The 23,735-nt window shown below is 43.0% G+C and overlaps 1 protein-coding gene across 4 annotated transcripts in view; it reads right to left on the bottom strand.

Annotated features, from left to right (window-relative positions):
* The window catches only part of Nfia (nuclear factor I A), a 348,990-nt gene that overhangs the window by 96,873 nt on the left and 228,382 nt on the right, over positions 1-23,735 (bottom strand). For all 4 annotated transcript variants that reach the window (XM_029539940.1, XM_021199453.2, XM_021199452.2 and 1 more), the window contains 3 exons: positions 23,406-23,480; positions 9,561-9,678; positions 3,124-3,251 (listed from right to left, as the gene is read on the bottom strand). In XM_029539940.1, the coding sequence (XP_029395800.1) occupies positions 3,124-3,251; positions 9,561-9,678; positions 23,406-23,480 (321 nt within the window). The remainder of the gene's footprint in view (positions 1-3,123; positions 3,252-9,560; positions 9,679-23,405; positions 23,481-23,735) is intronic.

Here is a 23,735-nt window from a genome sequence, read left to right as displayed (position 1 = left end):
GCTGGGAAGTGGAACCAAGTGGAGGGAACAGACATAGCACCAGGAGACGCAGGAGCCAGCCCAAGACTGCCTAGGGTTTGAAATGAGCATTGTTTCCTGTGCACCAAAAGTGCAGAGACAAACAAATGAGGAATGGGACACTATGAAATATGTTTGAAAAATATGCATATAGTTTACTGGATGTCTGGACCGTTTGTTTCACTCTCCAACATCTTCCTGTCGTTCAAGGATGTCTCACCTGGCTCCCTTTCTGGCCACTCACAGGCTCTGTAGGTAGGCGGTCCCAGAAATGCAGCGAGGGCAGACCCCAGATGCCAGGCTCTCTGAGAGGGGCATCCTTACTTTCTGTGTCACATCAGAAGCATAAACCCAGTGCCCTTCTTACTTGTTTGAGAGAATTATCCCAAGAGCAGGCTGTCCATGCATTTGGGATATACATAATTCCCAACATATTTCTGAAGGCAATTTACATGAGTGAACTACTAAAAGCCTCCCACTTAATTAACTGTACCCCTGGGGACAAGCTATGGAGGCCCGGATAAGTGTGGGAACAACATAAAGGTGTTCTCTGTGCCAAAAAGGGGATTGGATTTGATGGAAAATCCCCAAAAAGGACCATCTGGCAGCATAAATTATCCATTTAAAGTGGCTGGTGTGAGCTAATGACACCAAAGTCGCCATGAACGTGTGCAACATCCCTCGGTTGTGTTTTAATGTCCCCTCAGGCCCTGTTTCAATTATGACTTTCTATGCTGACTACTACCAAATATAAATTTGTCCACTGTGCTCTCCAGCCCCCACAAGGATATGCCATGAGATCGCATGTTTCTTTAATGGAACGAGAAAAGACAACGGGCAATGCTTTCAGGAACACGATTTCTTTTAGAAGAAGGAAAGGAAAAAAAAAAAATCCCTCCATGTCAAGAGTATTTAACCATTAAACTTAGTTATCTGATGACTGAACAGGGTGCAGAGACACAGATGTTAGAATTTATAATTATTTGTGTCATAATGTGTAGGTATGAACAGAAACTGCTTCGAATGAAAGAATTCCTAGGTCAAAGCATTCTGTTTAAGCAGCCTCTGCAACTCCCAAATATGCCAGAGAAGAGGCAGGGGAGGCTGGGAGGGCTGGACTCACTGTGAGGCGGCTTTGTGTCCATCAACATCCATCAACATCATAAACCAGCTTTAAAATACATGGAACATGTGAGTATAGCACTCCAACAAAAATGTAGCATACCTATATACTTGATTCTGATTCGCTGAAGCAGGGAAATTGGTTAGGACTAATTAGCCCTTTAAAGGGGACCCAAAATATTGTCCATCCTTTAATTACTTGATTTTAATACAAATGTACCTTTCATCGGCGTTACACAGAGAGCATGGTTTACTGGCAATGGAAGTCAGCACTTGAGTTCTTGCCTGGCCTGGCTATATATCTCCGGCACTTTAGGTGAGCTGATATAGTGTGGAACAAAGGTGGCATGCAGCCTTCAGAGAATGACTGCACCTGGAGTGCTGCATGGGTGACATGATAAAATGAAGACACCAGAGGCTCTCATACCCCGGCACGCCACACAACACTGAGACGGTTGTAGCACTGTGCTCCTGAGCCCACATCTGCTTTAAATCCCTTGAAAGCAGGAGCCACTGCCTCCTCATCTGCCTGCGAGCTCTCACAGAAAGTTCCACTGAAGAGCAATGAGTCGGGTGAACGAATGAGCTGCAGGAGGGCCCTGGGCAGAAGGGAACCACACAGGGATGTTCACATTTTCAGAAAGGAACAAGAGAAAGGACCCAGCCTATAGGGTGTGGGGCTTCATTGTTACTTGTTTTTAATTAGGATAGGATTCGACAAGCGTAAGGAGGAGGCTCGTGCTTCTGTGAATGTCAGACATTATATCAATTATGGTAACTTCCATAATCAGGATCCAGATGGGTCCATCACCCTAAAATCTCCCTTCTGCTGCTCCTTTATAGTCGTATAAAGCCATCTATAGCCATAGAGTTTGTATACTGAGAAAGTGTTGAGGACGAGAGGGAGGTGTTAGAGTTGAAGATGAGGGGTTAGTTCCAAGATTTTCTTGATGCCCGTCTGTTCTTACAGGCAGTTACTCTGAGACTGTAGTGGGGGAGGGAATGTCAGAGAATTTGTTTTTTTTCCCTCCCCAATATCCTTCTGTGCTGGATATAATTCTTAAGTGGATACTGCTGACCATGTGACTCGATCCTCAAGAGCATCCAAACAGCTATTGCTACTGTCAGATTGCGTCTTACAGGAAAGTCATGGAGTCTGGGCTATAACCGCAGAGCCCTGTCATTGACTCAAAGACTGGGCTTCAGATGATCCTCAAACCCTCTGACTTCTTACTCATCTGAGTTGTATTGACAAAGTCACTGGAGCCTGTTCCCCCAAGCCACATGGAGGTCAGACATTAAAGTTTGACTTGTATTGATGAAGGCATTGGAGTCCATTCTCCTAAGCCATGGAAGTCAGACAATTAAGGTCTCCAGAAAGTGCTACTATCAGAATCACTCTCCAGATTCTACAGCCGCCACATGACAGCCCCAAGGTTTGACCGACAGGCTGGATTCAGGCTGGTGCAGACAGACATAAAGTTGGTAGCCTTTATGATGATAGCCAGCAACAACAACAACAACAAAAAAAAAAAAAAAAAAGAAAAAAAGAAAAAAAAAAAGAAAGGAAAAAAACCCCAAATGTTATGTTTTAAATGTAATGGATAATAGAATATAGTAAGAAAAACAAAAACAAACCAAAACCCAAAAGGTGTATGTATATATAAAAACAAAAGGAAACTCAGGAAGCTGAGGCAGGAGGAACACTTGAACCTTGAACTTGAGGCCACAGTGGGTGACATAGTGAGACCTCAGCTCAACAAATGACCAAAGCAGATTGAAATGCACGTGGGCTCAGAGTGCTGGTGATAGCCCGCGAGTGAGCCGACACACACTCTGTCATGTACTTTCGTTGTATCTGCTGCTTTCCACCACTCTGCCGAGAGACAACACAATCACACACACACACACACACACACACACACACACACACACACACACACACACACACACCATTTCCTTCCCTTTTATGACTCTGCTCACCTGGCTCTACTTCATGCCATCCACTGGACTGGCTGCCACTCCCTGGGGAGCGCCCTTGGCCTGTGTAAAATGGTTCTTCACCAGGACTGTCCATTTCGTCCTCCACAGACTTGAGGCGCTTTGTAGAGCTGAAAGAAAAGAAAATAAAAAGAAAGGGATGCATATTTGAAAGCTCACTAAGCCACCTTTCTCCTGGAGGCTTCACTGGGGAAATGTGCGGTTCTAGGACCCTGTGCAGGCTCTTGTGCAGTTGGCCAAGTCACTGCAAGTGGTACCCAGTCTTGGCCTATGCATTGAAGTTCTGGTTTCATCTTTTCTGATCAAGTTACTGGCACCACATTCATTTGGTGCCTTTTTTTTTTTTTTTTTTTTTTTTTTTTTTTTTTTTTTGCTTTATGGAGCTGGTGGTCGGTTCCTGCTTTGGCTTCCAGTTCAGGAGCCCAGGTATCCTATCTCCTCAGGTGTGGCTCAAGGCTGGCCACTAGGGACATGCCTAGAAGCCTATTCAAATCCACGCAGACATCCCCAAAAGGTTAATGACAAGTAAATAAAAAGCAGGGTTCAAGAACCTTTCCAGGAAAGCTTCGACTGCCGTTTTGGAGGGGGGCATGTCCCATCCTCCACCTGGGTTTGTTCATTATAAAAAAGATACTTGCTTTACACCCATGTAGTCCAGACATTCTTCTAGACACTACAGATAAAATACCAGAGTGGCTAAAAATAGCAAGAAGGAGGACATTCCCCTGAGACCAACAAGGGCACAGGCACACAGTGGTCTGGGGACTTTTATGTCCTTCTACACAGAGATGAGCAAAATAACATTTTATTTCATTTGTGTGAATGGAAACTGGTTTTCTGCAGAGCTATGACCTAGGAACTCCCACAATGTATCTCTTTTCTTCCAGCCGAAGAATTGCATTTTTCCTCCCACAGTGAAGCTTGAGGGTTAGAAGGCAGTGAGATAGCACCTGCTGCTTATTCCTGCATGGGAAAGATCTGCCTTGGTCAGGGAGTGCTGGAAAACCTGACCGCGTGTTAGGACGCACAACTTTCCCAGGGTCTCATTCATCAGACACTGGCTGTGTAGCTCCTCCATGCCCGGGGCAAGACTCAAGTGTGGAATAGTGTGGTGACTCAGATGGGGCTCTACGTGAACAGAGCTGGAGAGGCCCTAGAGAAACAGAGGGGTCATGAAGAAGCCATGCACTGGCTGCGGATGGAAGAACATTGGTATGCATGGAGCTTGAGAAGTGCTTCTCAGAGCAGAGGACTCCTGAACTGTGACTAGTTTGTAAGTGCTCGTGGGACAGCAATAGGAACAGGCAACGGCTAGGGGAGGCTGGTACTCCATCAACACACAACTCAGACATTATCGTGGTTTTAAAAACATTAAAACCCTCTGTACTTTTGGGCAAACTGCTACTGTCTCAAGCTACGTAAGAATTTTTCCACCTAACCTTGGCAAGTTTTTTTCTTTTGCCCCACGACTCTCTTATGCCTCACAACCTAAAAGGGTAATGCAATGTCTGCTCCCTGGGGTTGCTACTGAACCTTGAATGTCAGGGCAGCACACTCCCTTACTGTGAGCTCATGGTGTACAGGTCACCAGACACTGCATAGCATTCCAGGAGCAGGTGCCTCTCAGCAGTGGCACAAGTCAGGTGTGATGCCCAGAGAGAGTTGTCTCTGAGATGCTGAGACTGAGGGAGGGATCCTGCAGAAATAGTATGGAGGTCAGGGAAGATACTGTGCACCTGGATTTCATCCTGCAAACAGAGAGACCTCAGGAGCCTTCTACTTTGGAGTGTCGTGGGAGTTACATTGTGAAAGTGCTAGCATGAGGGAAGAAAGTGGACTTGGGAGGTTAGGAGGAAAGGAAGGAAGACCGACAATGTCACTGTCACAAATTTGAACTTTTAGATATGTAGGATGCATGCAGTTTAGGAAAGAAATTCAAATCCTTCATGTGGGTGGTCCAATGTTAGGTTTGAGGTTATATTCTCATTAAAACTAGATTTAAGGGAACAACCTTATGGGACCATGCTAATTTAGAACTCAAGGACAAGTCTTGGATTGCCTAGTGAATGGCCTTTTTTTTTTTTTTTTCTTGAAGCTTGATGAAAAAAATAATCTCTTGAACTTTTCTGTTTTACGTAAACTGTAGAGAATGTGTATCCTTTACTTGACATTTATATAATGCACACAGCAAACCTAATTCCGATACACAAAAATCAGAAAAGCCTAGTGTCTCTAAATGCATTTCTATTGTTCCTTTTAGTGGAAAGTAGAACTGATCTAACCCATAGGTTCCCCTTCTTGTCTTGCAAGCAGGAAGCTGGGCCCCAATTTAGAGCAGATCTCTTGGTTGGGGATCCTGATGTAATAAGGAACAGCCTATTTTCCATATGGAATCAGGTGTCTTCCTCTACACTTAGTAATACTTGTCTTTCCAAACTGTCACCCACTTGTAACCTAGAGGACTGTGAGTTGGGTGAAATACCCTGGAATACTCCAGCCACCCAGCCACTTGAAACTTCTGGTAAGACTGTAAAACCCACAGGGATGTGATTATGCTCCCCTCTCCAGGGGAATTGTGCTGCCTCCATTTTCCATGATTCTTATTTAACTGCATTGAGACTTACGTATCTGGGATGACCAACAAGGAATAATTTGAATTTCTTCCCTATATTGCATCCTACACAACTGACTACATGTTTTACAATGTTTGTGAAATCCAAATACAGAATCGAGGAGCAGACTGAGAGGCAAGTTCCTAGCTATGTTCAGGGTGCATGGGTTCAAGGAGACAGTGCATTCATTGGGAGTTGAATATCAACTTCCCAGGATATTTTTTGCCTCTTCCATCATCCCAAGCATCCTTCCCTAGAATCCTTGTCTTGCCATACATGTGCAGACAGATGCCACCATTCACATGGCCCCTCAACACTGATGCTGAGAAATCGACTGGCAGAACTTTGTGGTCTTGGGAACCAGAAGTTCGGGTGACATCACCAGAAAGTTCTGTCTCATCCTACTTGGCAACCCAAGAATTCTCCACCTTTTTACTAGGATCATGTTTTGATCTTTAGTGCCTACTCCAGTGTCAGCTTGTTTTAAGTGCTCAAAATCTGCAGTGTGCATGGGACAAGGGACCACCACCCAAGCATCTATAGTCAATGAGAACCAAGCCCAGAGGCCAATTCCACTGTGTGTTGCTCCTCCATTGTTAATATTTTTCTGAATTCTAAAGATTTGACTTTCTTGGGGTGCTCTAATAGAATTCATGTATGAATTGCATCAGGTAGACACTGTATAGTTACAGTTGACACCAGGCTCAGCATCTGTATGATGGAAGTGTGGATAGAGGGAGAATAGGATCCAGGAGGGAGGAAGTAGAGGCAATTTGAGGAAGAACAAGCCAGAGGCTCCTGAGACAGTGTACTGACTCTATGAACTGCACATGGATGCCTCTCTTTACAAAGGCCTTTAGAATGAACCTCATATCTTTATTTTTACCCATCTTTTTAAAGATTTTTGAGATGCTCATCCTGGAACAATAGAAAGCATATAGATAACGCAGATACCTTGCTCACCTCATTCACTTATTTCTTGGAACTAGTCTTTAATTCTGTCTCCTCCTCCTGACCATCTAGCACAGGATTCTATTGCTTGTTTCCTATTATGTGAAACCTCCAGGCCTTGCTTTGTATTCACAAGGCAATGCCATTCCCCTTACTGCGAGTGTTCACATAAGCCAATCTGAACATTTCCACTTGTCAGTGTGCAAAGCTCCTCTAATTTTCCTTTGTGCCTAAAGTGCCACATAAAACTACTTGGTGCTTATGAGTTGAGAAAGTTAAGACATTGTCCTTCAAGGGACACAGAGGCAGACTGAGAGGTAAGATACTGCCAATACAGTAATAGTATTCAGACAGTGGGTACTGCAGGCCCGATTGAGGTGGAAATTTGAGACACTGCTTCCATAGGATCTCATACTCTGTGGCTCCTGTGTACAGCATTGTTGCTAAGACAGTTTAGCACAAATAACTATGGTTTGTAAATTTCAGAAGACCTGAATATGAGTGGTGGTTCTGGCTTTACCTGGCCTGTGGCCCTGGGCAAGTGGCTTAATTACTCTGTGCTCTAGTGGTTCCACTGCAGCAACAGCAGAACAGTTTGTTGATGACAACTAAGACTCAAGCTAAAAAGACAACTAAAAAACTACAGACAGATTAATGTTGACAGAGGAGCAGCAGCAGCAGCAGCAACAGCAGCAGCAGCAGCAGCAGCAGCAGCAGCCGTCAGTTGGTAACGGTTTTGTGTGTGAATCTGTGGTATTCTTTGAGGCATATTTTCTAACTTGTAACATAATTCTGTTTTTTTCCTTTGTTTGTTTGTTTGTTTTTGTTTTGTTTTGTTTTTCGAGACAGGGTTTCTCTGTATAGCCCTGGCTATCCTAGAACTCACTTTGTAGATCAGGCTGGCCTCAAACTCAGAAGTCTGCCTGCCTCTGCCTCCCGAGTGCTGGGATTAAAGGCGTGTACCACCACGCCTGGCTACATAATTCTGTTTAATCTATAGTCAAGGACTCTTATTTAAAATCAGTGTAGGGTGGGCAGTGAGATGCCTTGGAAGGTAGCAGGCTTGCTGGGTAAGCTTGATAACCCACGTTCCCCCTGGGAAACCCAGGCAAAAGTGAAAGAAGAGAACAGGTTCCCAAAAGTTCTCCTTTGATCTCCATAGACATCTTTGCAGGTGAACACCTGCATAATTCTTTCTTTCCTCTTCTCTTTTTCCCTCCTCCTTCTCCTCCTCTTCTTCTCTCTCTCTCCTCCCCCACTCCTCACACATGCATACATACCTAAATAAAAACATCCCAGGAAGAGGACAACAAGAGAAAAATAAACATTGATATTTGTAATTAACTCCTTATCAGGACCAGTTAGTTATTCGCACAATAGGAGGATGGCATTAGCCTCTTAAACGACAATAATCAGCCCTTCATTCATAGGTCACAACATAAGATCAGAAACCAGAAACCATATACTCCAAAGTATATGGAAGGACAGGCAGTAAGAGACACTGCTGGAGAGATACGTGGGATAGTAGTTCACATATGAAAAACGAGCCACCCATGAACTTTTAAATTAAGCACCGCCTGCAAGTATTTACAAAGCTTTCATTATTGAATGAGTATACTGTCTCTTCTGTCAGTAAACATTCAAAATCCTCCAAGTGTATTAACACCCAAATGTATTCAAAATCCCTCTTTCTTGTTATAGATGCATTTGGGATTTGGGACCCTTGATTTTTTTTTGTGGAGGCAATACTCTAATAAACTGGCAGTGGGGTGGGGTGGGGGACATTCAAACAATGCTTGTACAGTGTTCAGAATGACTGCTCGGTTCATCTTCAAGCTGATGTTTAAGACACTGGTCATGATGGTGCGGTAGACTCCCACCAAGGAAAATGTCCGGGCACCCTTTCAATCATTAATGTCTGTACTCGCTTTTACAGAACTCACACGTGATAAATGCTATTCTACAAAGTACACAGACGTGACTGGCAGTCCTCTTCGGCCCCTTTCTTTGTTGTCACAGTCCAGTGCTAAAGCCAATAGGTAAAGGGAAACCGCGGCTCTGACAGATGCCTAATCCCCTACCCTGGTCCAGGCGATCTCGAGAAGGCAGGGTCTTGGAAAGTCCCCTCCAGATGTTGGCTCTGAGAGTTAACTAAGGGGATCAGGAAGCTCGATGCTCACAGCAGGCTGTGTGTTCCAACGTTAGCTTCTAACGGCCTCCTGGACCACTTGCATCCAAAGGACCACTCCTCATCCCACTATCTGAGCTGCATGTCAAATCACTTGTATCTTTGGGAAACTTCTACAGACTAGATTTGAGAACTTTCAGGGCCCATCCAGCTAAGAAGTTTGTGGGCAGGGTTCTTACTCTGGTGTCATCAGTGCCTACCTCATGCCAATCAAGCCAGAGCACTCACCTCTTCTACCCCAGTGATGTCCACCAATCTTTCCCCAAGAACACACTACATTCATTACTCCTCTTCTCCATGTGTCTGCTCACGCTCTTCCTCTCCCAGATCACCATGCCTGTCCTGCCTCCTCTTGAAGTTTACCAGCATTCGGAGTTCAGCACCTTACCCTTTTGGACAAGGCCTATTCAAATTTGCTTATTTCACGGGATACAATTGAAGTAATTGTTTGTCTTACTTATATGTGTGTGTGTGTGTGTGTGTGTGTGTGTGTGTGTGTGTTTAATTTGTTCCATGTATGTCTGGTTCCCTAATGAGACAGCTTATTGAGGCTGTCTTTTGTACCCTCTATTGCTATAGACGCATTACTAAATGTCCAACAGGCCCAGAGTTAAGCATCAATGTGTGTCTCTGTGCTTAGCCTCCTTAGAAGCTACCAATCCAATTACCTGGTAGAGGATGTGCTGGGTAGAGACCTCCTCATCGCTCCTGGACTCATGCTGTAGTATGAAGAACTTTCCAAATCAGAGAGAGAAAAATTGGGGCCGGTTCCTGCAGCTATTGGTGCTAGAGAGAGGAAAACAAACAAACAAAACAAACCATAAATGAAGTCCTTGTATATTCAAAGTGATCAAGAACCAATGTTAGTGCAGTATGGAACACATTGTTGTATTTACCTGCAAAGATTATCCAGAATAGTCGCTAATAAACTATGACTTCAAAGGAATATTGACAATAAAAATGATCTATACTAGAAAGGCATATTCTTTCTAATGTATCTTTTATCTTTTTATTTTACTCTTTTTTTTTTAAACAGTAGATTGTCACCAAGTTACAGCATTACTGGATGGTTTGAATGAAAATACCTCTCATACTTTAGTGTTTTTTTTTTTTTAAGTCACTGCTCCACAAATTTTCTGCAGGTTTTCTTACTTTGATGCCAACAGCTGATCCTCAACTGTATTTTGGAATTCTGTTCCAAATTTTCATGAGAGTTCCATGAATTCATCCATCTAGGACCCAGTTCCCATTTCCTGTGATGTGAAATGCATCCAGCACTCTCTCATTCTTTTTACTTGGTGGCACGTGGACTCCCTGCACACATCTGGACCTTGAGGTCTGTGTTGTTGCTGCTGCTGCTGTTGTTGTTGTTCTTGTTGTTTTGTTGTTGTAATGGTGTAATGGTGTTGGTGGTGTGTGTGTGTTTGCAAAGAAAGATTCCATGCATACACCTTCATTGCAGACTATCAACGACAGCAAGAACTCTGGCTACCGTGGGACCCCATGGCCCCTGAAGCTAAAGTATTTGCTTCTCACCCTTAGAGAAGATTCTGCCAACTTCTGATTCAATTTCACTAACCTATTACCTTCATAGTGGATTCTTTCTGAGATGTAGTTATCTGTATTTTTATGTCTTCCAGCCTCTGGATGCCTTGTTTACAGTAGCTTAATAAGTATTTTTAAATGAGCTAATAAAAATCTACTCATTGTCTTTCAAAAGTATAAATTCTATGGTCAGACTGTCAGTTAAGGTAGTCTTTCTGAAATATGTAAAAGCAGGAGAGTAGTTGTGTGCACTAGTATGTACTGTATATATTAAGCCAATCAACATAGATAAATATATTCAATACACTAATATCTATCAGGAGAAAAGATAACGAGGAACACTATGAGTCCAGATTTTACTCACAAAATAATTTGGCAGCACTTCTATTACCAAGAAGAAGAGACGTAGATCAGAGACGCATCCATCACCCATGAGCACATTCCAGGGGACTCTGGTAGACTAAGGTTCTGATAGCAGGGAAGCCTTCAGAAATTGGCCTGAGGAGAGGAGGCTCAAGGGAGTAAAAGGGCCTGAGAAAATGTACCTGCGGAGGTTGCTGCAAGGACAGGCAACTGGGAAGAAAGGAGGAATTCTAGATAGAGTAAATCACCTAAAGATAAGACAGCAGGAACAGTCGACTGGGTTTCTGACAGCTCCGAGTCATAGGATACAGAGTGAAAGAGACATGGCTAACATCGAGTCATGCTGGGCGGCTACGGTTGGGTCATGAAGGATCTGGTATTTTTCTATAAGAAGTGCAGAACCAAATCTGGAACATCACAAGTTTGTGAGCCATTGATGTACTTACATCCCCAGGAGTAGAAACCACTGCAAGTTAGATTCCCAATCTCTAAGCATCACCCATGCCAGCAGGAGACAACCAATAGGCACTGGTCATAAATGCAGGTGGTTGTCCTGAGACAAAGAAAGGCCTATGGAAATACTACCCTCAGTTTTGCATTTATACTCTAGAAAAATCTCTCCCTCAGGAAACCAAGCTTGGGAGAGAAAGGGTGGTTGAAGACTTGCACTAGTGATGTCATTTAAGCAAGAAGATGAAGTAAGATGACATCGAAGGAGGGCTGGGAGAAGCCAGGTGTTAGTAATAGGTCGCCAGTTCACTGTGGCAGGAAGGAGTGCTTCCAGGGATTATTGCTTGGGAGGCAAGATGAGTTGTATCATTCTGCGAGAAACTTCGGAGGCAGAAGACAGGAAAGAATACAATAATTTTTAATAATATACAATGAGTTGACTAATAGCAGTGACTACATCTCAAGCATCACTGTCATGTAAAAATGATCTTTCCTAAGATATGGAGAACTGAAAATCAAACACATGTCTCAATGATGGGCTTTAAATGGGGGGAGGCTTTGACTCATCTTGACAACAGTGTAAACAGATTCCTGCTCAGTAATGCTGCCAGTTATTCTATCATTTGCTTTTGTATTCAATTTATTTGCATAATTTCATCTTTTATTCCACAATATTTTATGTATGAATTGGGCCATTATGCAAGACAGCCCACATCACTCATCATTACCATAGCTACCTGACACATAATAACATGATAGGTGCTCTTAAGGCCTTGTGCCTCCTGGAGCCTACTGCTATGTGTCCTTGTTAATTAGAGAGAATGGAAAGGCCTGTCCATGTCAAATGTGTGAATTTAGATTTTCTTCACAAATTTCAGAGTGGAATTGGGGCCTTGGCTTGGTGGAAAGCTTGCTTACCCCTGAGCCTAGTGAGGAAGGTGAGACCCCCCTGAGTCTGGCTGTTAGAGAGAGTAAGGACAAGTGGGCTTAGTAGGCTGGGCTGAGGCAGGGAGCGCCGAGGCATCTCCACAGTCATGGACATTGGAACTTCCACTAAACACTTCATGGACTGGGTGATCTACCCTAGGAAAATGCCCTTTCCTTTTGTTATCTTTGCAAAATATCAAGGGTGCCAGAATATATGAAGCAAAGAATGTGTATATGTAAATACAGTACTCTACCTCCATATGGATTTTAAAAATTAACTCAACCCACACACATTTTCCTTAACCTGCCCTGTATTGACCTCCAATAACCATGTAGTTTGCAGTAACGTGGGATGCAGCAAAGGCACCAGATGGCCTGGTCCAGAGTGTTCAATGGGCTCATGGTGAGTGGTTTCAGAGGTTAGCACACATGTGCATCTCAAATTTTAAAACATCCTTGAATCAGAAACGAGAATGAGCTTCTCAACCTGGGTTAATTAATCCTAACAATATCGAGACGCAAACTGTGTCTACCTTATGAGCTGTCAGTGCATGCAGCCCATGCAATATGTAGGGTCACATTATTAGGATGGTGTACTGTGACCAGGAAGAAAAGGCCTCACATTAGAGTGCAGGTTTCCTGTCACAATGTCCCTATTACAGGCACAACGCTCTTGGAGCCTCCCATCTAAAGAACAGATTGAGCCTTTGGTAAGTAATAAATAGCAGAAAGAAACAGTGGGGACATGTACCAAGGAAGTACTACAGTCATGCATCCTAACGACTATGATAAACATGCAGAACTGGCTCCCAGGACTACCATCATCATCAGCACACACCATTATGCATGTTTTCATGGGCCAGCTGCCATGCAGTGATAAACCCACCATCCCATTTAATACTCACAGTGGTACTAGGAAGGGACTGGGGCACAAAAATGATGGGAAAACTTCCCTAGGTCATGAAGACAAAAACAGACCACCTGACCTTAAAATCGTCCCGATCCAAGAACTACTTCTGTATTCCTAAACAGCTCCCTACCCTTTGTGTAGACAGCTGAAGATCAATCAATACGCTTTGAATTAAGGAAATGGTTATCATCCCCATTTACCTCCCTTCATTTGGAGTCAAAATGAAAGTGTTTTCCATAAATATGCATAAGCATAGAGGAAAGGGGTCCCATTTCTTTAAGCAATACTGCAGTTACTATAGCCTCAGTATCTTCTTCACCAAGGAGTTTTTATCAAAAGGTTAACTTTAGAAATTGTGCCTTCAGATGTTATTTCTAAGTCATGCATTTTCCCTTCCCCCTCTTTCCTGTCATGAGTAGAATGTACTCTGTGTCATTTCTTAATAAATGGTTTGCTATTAAGGCATCATTATAGTAATGCGGGCTATTGGAAGAAAGGGGTTACTTCAGTAGCCAACCCTCTTGATGACCTGCTCTTCTGTACACATTAGCAGTTGGATAGGGCTGTGGTTATTGAACTTCTGCCATCCACCAGAGACAATCTGCTCTGGGTTGCATTGCTGGAAAGAGAGGACTATGGGAAAAAAATTCTATCCAAATTTTCAGGCTCCTCTGCCTGGATGATGGTGGTGCTGAGCTGATGGCTTGCTCGATAGGAGTTGGCAGGGGGCATTATCAAAATGTCTACCAATGTGGCCAGCCTACTGCTTGAAGGCACACAGAGGCTGCATTTCCTGGGACGCAATGCACATTTACAGAGCCCTTTAGTACCTTAAGCATCGCTTCATACGCTTAAAAACAGTGGACAGGATGTAAAATCTTCTGCACTTGTGGGTCTTACATTCTAAGGATCAGTTGTCCCCCCTCAGATCTGCATGTCCCTTCCTGCTTCCCGACATACACAGGGAAATAAAGGGAATGTGGCCATAAATCCCTTCCAAAGGCCATCAGCACTCAATTTGTAGCTCATAAAATAACTATGAAAAATTAAGACATCTTTTTCTTTCAATTGTATGACCTACCAAAACTGCTCCCAGAGCATTCGGAGCTTACACCTTATACTGGGAGCTGGGGACTCCAACAATAGCACGCAGTTCCATGCCAGAACAATTTCATGTTGTTTTGTATTCCATTGGCAAAGGTCCTATAAGAAAGTCCATGTCACTGCCACAAAAGGAGCGAACATGGGAAAATACTTGTTCTCCTTTCCATCAATGGCTCAGTTGTAAGACACACAATGCTATGAAAACTGGCGAATCTGGAATCATCGTTAAAGGAAATTAACTTGGAAAGTAATTTATGGCAAGAAAATCCAACTCCTTTGTTATCTCCCTTTTACTGTAACATGTTTCCTGAACACTGCCTAAAAGAGGGCTTTTAGAAAGGAAAAAAAAAGTATAGTAAAATTAACTCATTTTATCAATTTGTGTTCTCTGCCAGAGTTTCCTGACTGTGGCTATGAAGGGCTGTAAAACTGATGAATTTGCATGGAAAAAGAAACCAGTGTAAGTAATTTGTGTAAGAGGTAACACGGACATAGACTGCTATAATTCAGACGCCCTGCAGATAGCAGACTGCTGCAGTGTGCGCAGTTATGGGCAAGAAAAATGACCACGCTGCAGTCAGTCTGACTTGAATGGAAATCAATCATAAAGGTACTTTCTCTGCAGCTTGTACACCACAGTCTTCAGCGACTCCTTTGCCAAGCAGATTTCTGGTCTGTAAACCCTGTGCTGATCTCTTTCTATCCCTGTTTTTAAAGGAGTGGCCAAATGCAGGCTGGAAGTAGAGTTTTTCAAACAGGAACATAAAAGGAAGGCACTGAACTAAAACATGGGTTTCCCTCCATGTGAAATGAGCTTGCCTGCTATTAAAAGATTTAAGCAATGCTTTTTTCCTGAAATGTAGCACTGGGTGCCAAAAGCCAACAGAATGCTTTTAACCTCACAAAAGACAGTTGCTAGCACGCACAGATCACCTCCCTCACACAGCCATGACTTATGAATACAAGTTAAGAAACGTTTTGTGTGTGTGTGTGTGTGTGTGTGAGTGTGTGTGTGTGAGTGTGTGTGTGTGAGTGTGTTAGTGTGACAGTAGGGGGGTATGATTGAGGAAAAAGAGGAATACAAGCATAGAAAACTTTATTTATGAAAGATGTTTCAATTTTTATTAAAATAGGCTGAATCTACCAATACTGTGTTTTATTCCACTCTGACTTATAAAGGTTTACCTTTAACAGATAACCACTGTAAGTTGAATTTCTAAGCTAGTCCTACTCGGTCACTTTTGTGTATATAGAAAGTCTTGAAGCTTGAAAAACCCAGGCATAACCCCCATGGAAGAGGGCCTTCTCCTACTTACAGATTACATGTGTAACAAATGTTTACTGGATTGAACTAAAATCATGAGCATGCTAATGAAAACAGCAAAGGACTTCTTTCTGCTTATTTTTATTATGTACCAGGTAGTGTAAATAAAATATAGAATTTTATCCTATGGTATCCCTATGGTATACATCAACATTATTCTCATTGACAAATGAGAAAATGAAGGGTGATGTTTAGCAAAATGTTGCTGTCAGGTGTCTCTCGATACCAGCTAAAGAAACAGGAGAGCTACATTCTTGCTCTTGTCTTTGCTGTCTCATAATTATGGGGAAGATGGCTCTCAGGAGATGAGTTATCACCATAAGTAGTAAGGCTGCTATGTCCCCTACATTCTTCTCCAGGTCTTCAGCAGAAGGAGTTGTAGCTACTGCTCTTCTGGATGCAGGGCCTCACACTTGGTTCAGGAGAGTGGCCCTGAGCAGCAAATGATGATGACTGATCTCTTGCATTAGTGGCTTCTGCCTTTGGGACTGGAATTGATTTTCTGCATTTTAGAGCATCATCTTGTCTCGGCTTTTGGTTGAAGTCGGATGCGATACCCGTTTAGTATAAGATACAACCTCAGCCATGGGATTCAGTCTTCTTGACAGAGGACGGATTTGATGGCATAAAAGGTCTCTTTACCACAATGATCTATAAACCATGGAAGGGCCTCAACATATAAGCCCCTTCTCCAGGAGCACACTGGTACCCTCTGACCACCAGCTGTGCCAACAGAGACCCTTCTTAATAACACATTAATTACTTATCTACACAACAACAGCAACAACAATATCAACAACCATTTTTTTTTTTTAGGAAGAACTGCTTAATTTTTCCTCCTGCACTTATTGAGAAATCCTTGGTGTTAATTATGTACTCTATTAATCACATATTGATGGCTCAGCATCTGACGTGTGGTGTGGCTTGGCTGAGTGCTCAGTCAGTCATCCCAGACATGCCTACAGGGTGCCACCCACCAACAGCCTTTCCAATCCACGAGGGTAAGCTACAAGCACATACTGCAGATCAAATCCCAATACTTTTGCATCCTTATTGTGGGGCAAAAAAGGAGTTCTACCAGGCATTTGGAAATCACAAGAAGGCCTTGTAAGCACCCCAATATTACTCACTGGATATTAATATCTGTTCTTAAAGGTGAGTCTTATGAGCAAATAAAGATTTAGTGAAGAGTACATTATCAGTAGCGATCTCTTGAATTTTTGCTCATAAATAGCATTTTTTAAAAAAAAAACCTGTAGAATTATGTATTGTTTAAAATGCCGATAAGGTTAACTCATTCATAGCTGGCCATTTAACGTTGGAACATGTCAGTGTCAGAAAAGGATTATGTCCTTTATTCATTAAATTCCCATTAGCTACCCAGAATGTTGGCAGAGATGTAGGATTTGACTAAAATCACGAGGAATAAGAATTTTCTAGATAGATGAGTAAGAACAGTACTAGTATGTTTTATTCTGTCACAGCTGTTACCTGAAGGGACCACTAAATGGCTGTAATAAACCAAGTTTTAGAACACAATCCTAAAATTGGTCATTTGTAGTTACACACATGTGAGTATTTCTAAATAAAATTGGCTGATAGCGGTCAGCTCCAGGGTCAGCTCAAGAACACACAGTAGATGATCAAGGGCAAAGGCTTAATCCAGTAATGATCCTGGTAATTACCATTATTGAGCTCTCACTAATCCAACATGAGGTGTCCTAGTATTTTACCTCTGTGTTCTTGAGAGGTCTCCCCAGTTTAGCACTCACATTTATGCTCAGCCTATAGCCAGGACTTACTTTAAATATTTTGTATTAAATAAATAATTATAACCTATAAAGAAAACTCAGGCAAGAGGCATTGCAAATATTGACCAGAGTCCCATAGCTATTAAATTTCAAATGTTCACCTCTATTATAAGTCCTGAACTATTTCCTGGTATCCTACAGGCATGTGTGTGTTTGATAGTCTATGTTAACCACACACTATGTAGGCAGAAGTTACTTAGAAAAGATTAGCAGTAGATGGACCTAGAAACAGAGACCATGACAAGTTAATATGCACATCAAAGTATAATGTGTGTTCCTTTTTCCAAGATCCAGTGTCTATCATAAGAGTGCTCATTAGAGTCTGTTAAATTTAGCAGACCCTTCAGTTGAGGATAGAGATAAATGGCCCAAACCCAGCCATGAGCAGCTCTAACCAGGGTGGGCAGGAGTATGTATATACCAAAGAGCACAGGGCACATACACGCACTGCTACCCAGTGACAAGAGCACACTCCCTCTGTCCTAAGGGTGACCTGCACAGTAGCTCACAGACACTGGTCAGGACATATATTCAACACAGGGCGCACACACATGTCTCATGGTAGGGTGGGACCAGCTATGGATAAAGTAGCCTGTGGGTGGGGGTGTCCTTTTAGTAGCTCATCCTCTTTTGGTTGGTGAGGAAGGGAAGAGATAGAAATCAAGGTTAGCCACCCATATGTGGATGGTAGAAAATCTTAGTGCAGCTGGCCCGCTCCATTTGTTTTCTGCTTTACTGTTCAAACACTCACCCCAAATGAGTCAAGGAAATAAAAACTGTATGACAAAGCAGTCTTTGGAAATAATTCAACTTCAACACTTATTTTAAAATTGTATTGAATTGTACTGGGAGGAAATCTGCTAGTTAAGCCAGATAGACTGATTTTTTTTTTCCTTTTCTAAGAGTGTGGCAACATTTATTATTTTCTCTGTGTGGGGGCTTGATTAAAACTAGAAAATGAAACATATCCCATGGTGTAATACATTTAGAATGAAGTGACTTAGACTTGAAAAAAACCTTAAGGGACCGATTAGAATTTTCTATTATATAGCTTACTTAACAGATTTTCTTTAAAAGCTGCATTTTGGACATTGGGATGATTTTTTTTTTAAAAGGCCATCCAACCTATTGTCTACTACTCACCAGACCTTTCTTCCAGAGGGGTTGATTCCGGCTTCTATGCATAAGATGTGTGATGTTCATTTTAAAATTACTAGTAGAGCCTGCTATTGACCATCTAATTATGCCGAGTTCCATTTATAAACATAGCTAACCACTAAGTTTATGGAGACTTTTCGTGCCGCTTTAATAGGATATTGATCGAGAGCATAGTTTGAGTGGCCTGCCATTGAATTGTGTAATGCCAAACAAAGGCAAGGTCACAGTGACGGTCCGGGCTGGGCTGCGGTGGATGGTTTATCATCGTCTTTTTGTTTCTTCCTTTAACGCTGAAGCCTAAATGGTTTCTTGCTTAAGAGTATAAATTGTATAGAAAATTAATTTCTGTACCATGGTCATTGTTACTGTGTGTGTTAACAGAGGAGAGAGCCAGCAGTCTGCCTACTCAGTCTAGGAAGTTTTTAAGCCATCCTCCTCCAATAAAGGTAGAAAGAACTGCCACTATTTAAGTGGTAACCCTCAGAAAATGGGACTTCTCATCTGAGGCCTGCTTCTTCATTCGTCTTTCCAGATAAGGACAATTTGTATTTTCAAGTTTGAGCTTATCCTTACTAATGTCTCATTTTCTTACTGTGCCTTTCTTAGCTGAGTTAATTTTGTCCTAGAACTTCTATATGTCAGGTTAGACTCGATTCATTGGTTCTTACAAAACTGCTGGTCAGAAAAACATAAGTGCCTGGGTATGGGCACTGGAAGCCATACCAAGGACTTGAAAAAGAAGTTTAGAACAAACTGCATTCGGAACTCCCATGATGATTCCTGTGTGAGAATCTCAGCCGAGCACATTCCCAAGGCAGGAAACAACCGCTAGGGTGCCACCTCATGCCAGGCTGAGGCACAGGCCCTGTTCCATTCACTGCCACTCTCCATTGACAAACAACTCAGGAACCCCGAAGTCCATCGGGTAGCCAGGCTTTGTGGCAGAGCCAGGGCAATTCATCTGCTGGACTTTAATAGATTCTGCAGCCATGTAGCAGGAACTCAGCAGAGGCTGAGCAGCTGAGAGTGGTTTTCACACCCAAAGACTCTAAGGCCAGCCACAGTGTACTGAGAATCCTGGCTTTGCAGAATTCCAGGGCTGTGAAGTCATCCGGAGCCACGAAGTTTACTTAACCCTTGCAGCCAGTTTGGGTGTAGCAAACCACGCTGGCAACCAGAACAGGCCAGAGCAGAGGCACAATGGCCTGTGTGTGTATCTGTGGTTTTTACTCTTTCCCACTGAGGCCTTTAAGGTTTCAGAATCTCTCCAGCAACTTCAAGGAAAACAGTCAGCACTTTAAAAGGAAATGAGCAGGAGTGGAGTTTGGGACAGAACTTTTTGAGTTCACACCAGGAGGGACATTTGGCAGCCTCGGAGCACGTACTTTGAGGAAACGTTGGCACAAAATAAACAAGAGTGGGTTTGACAGAGAGCCCTTGAAGCAGGGACATTCAGCGGCCAGCAGAATGGGCTCTCCTTGGCAGCTCAGGGGAGGGGCCTATCTGGAAATGCCTGTAGAGGTCTTTGTGTAATAAAGCACCATCTCAACAGATGGCTCCTGTCTCCTCCTTCATGGGATTATGCTAAAACAACCTCAGTGATTCGGAACCACAGTTGCTCCTGGGAGCCTCTCCCCTGTACTGAATTCTTCTTTTTCTCTGGCCCAGCTTGCAGTGGTCTGTGTTTTCTCCCTCTTGTGGAACAAGGTAATAAATAACTAGAAGTGCTTTCAGATGGTCCTGCCACGTGTGGAGACGGGCCACAGAACAAATCCATACTCTCAGCTCCAGCGTCTCCTTTGCAGCAGCTCGCAAACATTAGATGATAAAGACAGAAAGTAAAGGGCGCTGGCGGGAGGGAAGGGTGAGGGAGTTCGTGGCTTCCTGCAGCTCTCCTGGGCCAGTCGGAGTCCAGCAGTTCCTAGCATCTGCTCCAGGCATTTATCTGCAAGCAGCCTGGCTGTCCAGTCTAGCTCTCACCTACGAACTTGTGAGGCTGAGCTGCTCGGTCATTGCCACCGTGGAGGTGATACTCTCCCAGGCAAGGACATCAGCGTAGTTATTTCTCTGACTCTTCATTTGCAAATACTGAAACAGCTCTCCCTACTCCATCACAGTTAGAACCTCACTGGAATCTTGAGGGAAGTTAATATTTTTACTATCGCATGTAGAAGGCTAGCACTATGTATCTGGAAAGAGAAACCATTTAAGACAGTAGAAGGCTAGCACTCTGAATCTGGAAAGAGAAACTGTTTAAGACAAGGGTATCGTTTCTGAGTAACGTGAAGTCTCCACACTGTATGGGGTCACAACTAGCTGTGATTGTGATGAAGTCATAGACTCAACTTCTATATGCAGTTTGGATGGTAGGCTGTGCTGGGTATGTTTTGTCAACCAAACACAAACTATGAAGTTGGAAGCTATGAGGCTGAAGAGCTGCCTCTATTAGATTGGCCTGTGTAGGGCATTTTATTGATTAATGATTGATGTGGGTGGGCCATGCTCACCATGAGAGGTATCAATCACTCCTGGGTAAGTATTCCTAAATGGTCTAAGAAAGCAGGCTGAGCAAGGCAATAAGCAGCACTCCTCTGTGGCCTCTGCTTCAGTTTCTGCTTTGGCTTTTTTTGATGATACAGAGTGACCTGTAAGCTAATAAGCCCGTTCCTCTCTTGTTTTTGGTCAGTGTTTCATCACAGGAACAGAAACCTAACTAGGGCCTACGCCTTTGAGAAAGGCTTCTGGTGGAGGGACGGAGCTTGGGAATCCCTGTTGCAGTAGGCAAGGCAATCTATAAAAATAAACCTTGACAAACTTAGATTAAAGATCTACAAGGAACAGAGGGTCTCTGGCATGTAGCTGACCAGTTTGGCCTGAAGCCATGGTTTAGCTGATGCAGCCTGGTCCTGCTCTTACCAAACAGTTGTAGTCAGCACAAGGCCATGTGTGAGTGAGTCCTGGAGTGATGGCACAGCAGTGTGCAGAATTGGAAAGCAGTGAGAAGCTGAAGGATGCTCACAATTCCAGGCCTTTGCTAACCAGCCCCTTACACAGGCACAGGAAACAATCCAAGACACTGCAATCTTAGCCCCAAGGGCAGGCATCCCTTCTGGCAGTCTTGAAGGAACATGTAGAATTCACTTGGCAATCATGCTGCCTTCGACTGAGTGGAGGTCTAATCAATCTTAGATATAAGACCTGAAAGGAAAATGAGGGAAGGGAGGAAGGGCAAGAGGCTGGGGATGGTTCTGAGCTGTCTGGCCTCTTACAACCCCCAGACCTTGGAACTCTGCTGGTAATGAAGACTAATGCAAGCATTTGAGTGGCTAAGGCAGAAGGAAACGGACGAGAGCTCTAATCTTAGAGTAAAAAGGATTTCTTTTTTAATCAAGGCTATGCTTGGATCTCAGTAAAACCTCAATAAATATACTTCGCTCTAATGCCCCTATGACTGATACACTTCGATAAGACATACTCTTTATATGCTATTATTAGAAAGCTAATAAGAAAAATATAGAATATTGATTACCTTTAGTACATATGCATTATTATCTGTCTATGGCCAGGAACTGGCTAATCCACCATGCACTAACCAGGGAGGCGCATGTCTTCTTGTTCAATAAAGTCATCTAGTTCTCCCTCAGCTAGTTCTTTGGGACACCTTTCATAATACAGCCAAATTTTCCCCACTGCAGGCTATCACCCGCTACTCCTATTGCTTCCCCATGAGGATTCTGCCACTACTACCCAGAGGTAGCATCAGTCAATAGCGCCTCACCATCAATAGCAGCCTCCCTGACTGTCAAAATTCTAATATGCACAGTTGCCTTCCCACCACTTATGCCTGGTCTTAAACAGAAGACTTTCTCAACCTCCCCTTAGTCAGCCTCAGAGTATAGATTGCACAACTTAGAGTACAGCTAAGACACACCAACATCAACTAATGATGCTCCTCCCTCCAAGGCCTTAGCAAATGAGAAATGTACAGGAACACCTGGATTTTCCTCTTGTCCCACATCGTATCCTACTTTTTGGATGCTAAAAGTTCTTTCAGCCTATGATGACCAAAACAAGAAATGAAGAATACGGGCTTGGAAGATCAGGCTGGCCTGACTTCTGTGGCATCTCGCAGCCCATTAGGCATCCTTGCAAGCCTATAACACATAGGGGCTACAAATTCCATTTCGTTCTGTAAAGAACTTGATGCTGCTTGAAAGTCATGTTTAACAATATAAATTTACCTACCTTTAGATAGATAAAAGAGTAAAATTTTAATATTTGATGTTTAATTTCACTTTTAAGTTGAGACTAAGAGCAGGTGGTCTCTGTAGGAATGCTTTCTAAAACAGAGACATTCTGGAAGGAGGGCAGCCGCTTGTGTAAAGTGTGGGGGCTCTCAGGGAGAAGAGAGAGAGAGAGAGACATAGACAGCCAGACTCCCATGCTTTTTGCACTGTTTGGGTTATGCCATAACAAACATACAATCAATGGGCCTTTGATCAACAGAACTGGGCGGTGGCATGAACTCTTCCATCACCGCTGTAGTTGTTATCGACAAGCTGGTAATGACCATGCTGTAATGTGCCACTCATACTGAGAGCATTAGCATTGCTTAAAGGTCAGAAACAAAGTCTCTTAAATGCAGAATTCCTCAGAAACCAGAGGGAAGACTCAAGATTTTCTAAAGCCAAGTTCACACTATGTAACCAGGACTGTGTGAGACATTCAGCATTGGTCCTTACCATGATGCTGCATATTAAAATTCTTAATTATTCCTAACCTAGAAATACTGGCTTTTAAACAAACTAGTTGGTATAGTTTTTCTAAGGAGAACAGAAGGGGTGCTGTGAAAGAGTTAAAGCCCCATGAGAAATAACACTGAAGGCAAATTTGGACCGAATCAGAGCCAAACTATACTTACTTTGTGACACTCTTACTAGCTCAGTCACACTGAAAACACCCGATGTGACAAAGCTGTCCTGGAAGCCCAAATGTCCTGTGGAAACAAAAACAGAAGAAAGCCAACTGTCATAAAGAGAAAACTTGAAACAACACAAGTATAAATACTCATCAAGTTATGATGGAGCATGTGAGGCCTAAGCACACACCCAGTTCCCTCTGTGCTCCTGGTTTTTTTGGAGGGTGGGGTTTACAATCATTTGGTAACAGACATAGCTTTTGGGTTGGGTCTGGAGGCCATGGAGAAGCTTTAATGTAACAACTGGGTGATTTTTTTTTTTTTTTTTGAGAT

This window comes from Mus pahari, chromosome 6 (assembly GCF_900095145.1).
Source record: "Mus pahari chromosome 6, PAHARI_EIJ_v1.1, whole genome shotgun sequence".
In the NCBI taxonomy this organism is placed as follows: Eukaryota; Metazoa; Chordata; class Mammalia; order Rodentia; family Muridae; genus Mus; species Mus pahari.
The sequence above is the reverse complement of the archived record's forward strand: the minus strand, read 5'-3'. Positions and strand labels throughout refer to the sequence as shown.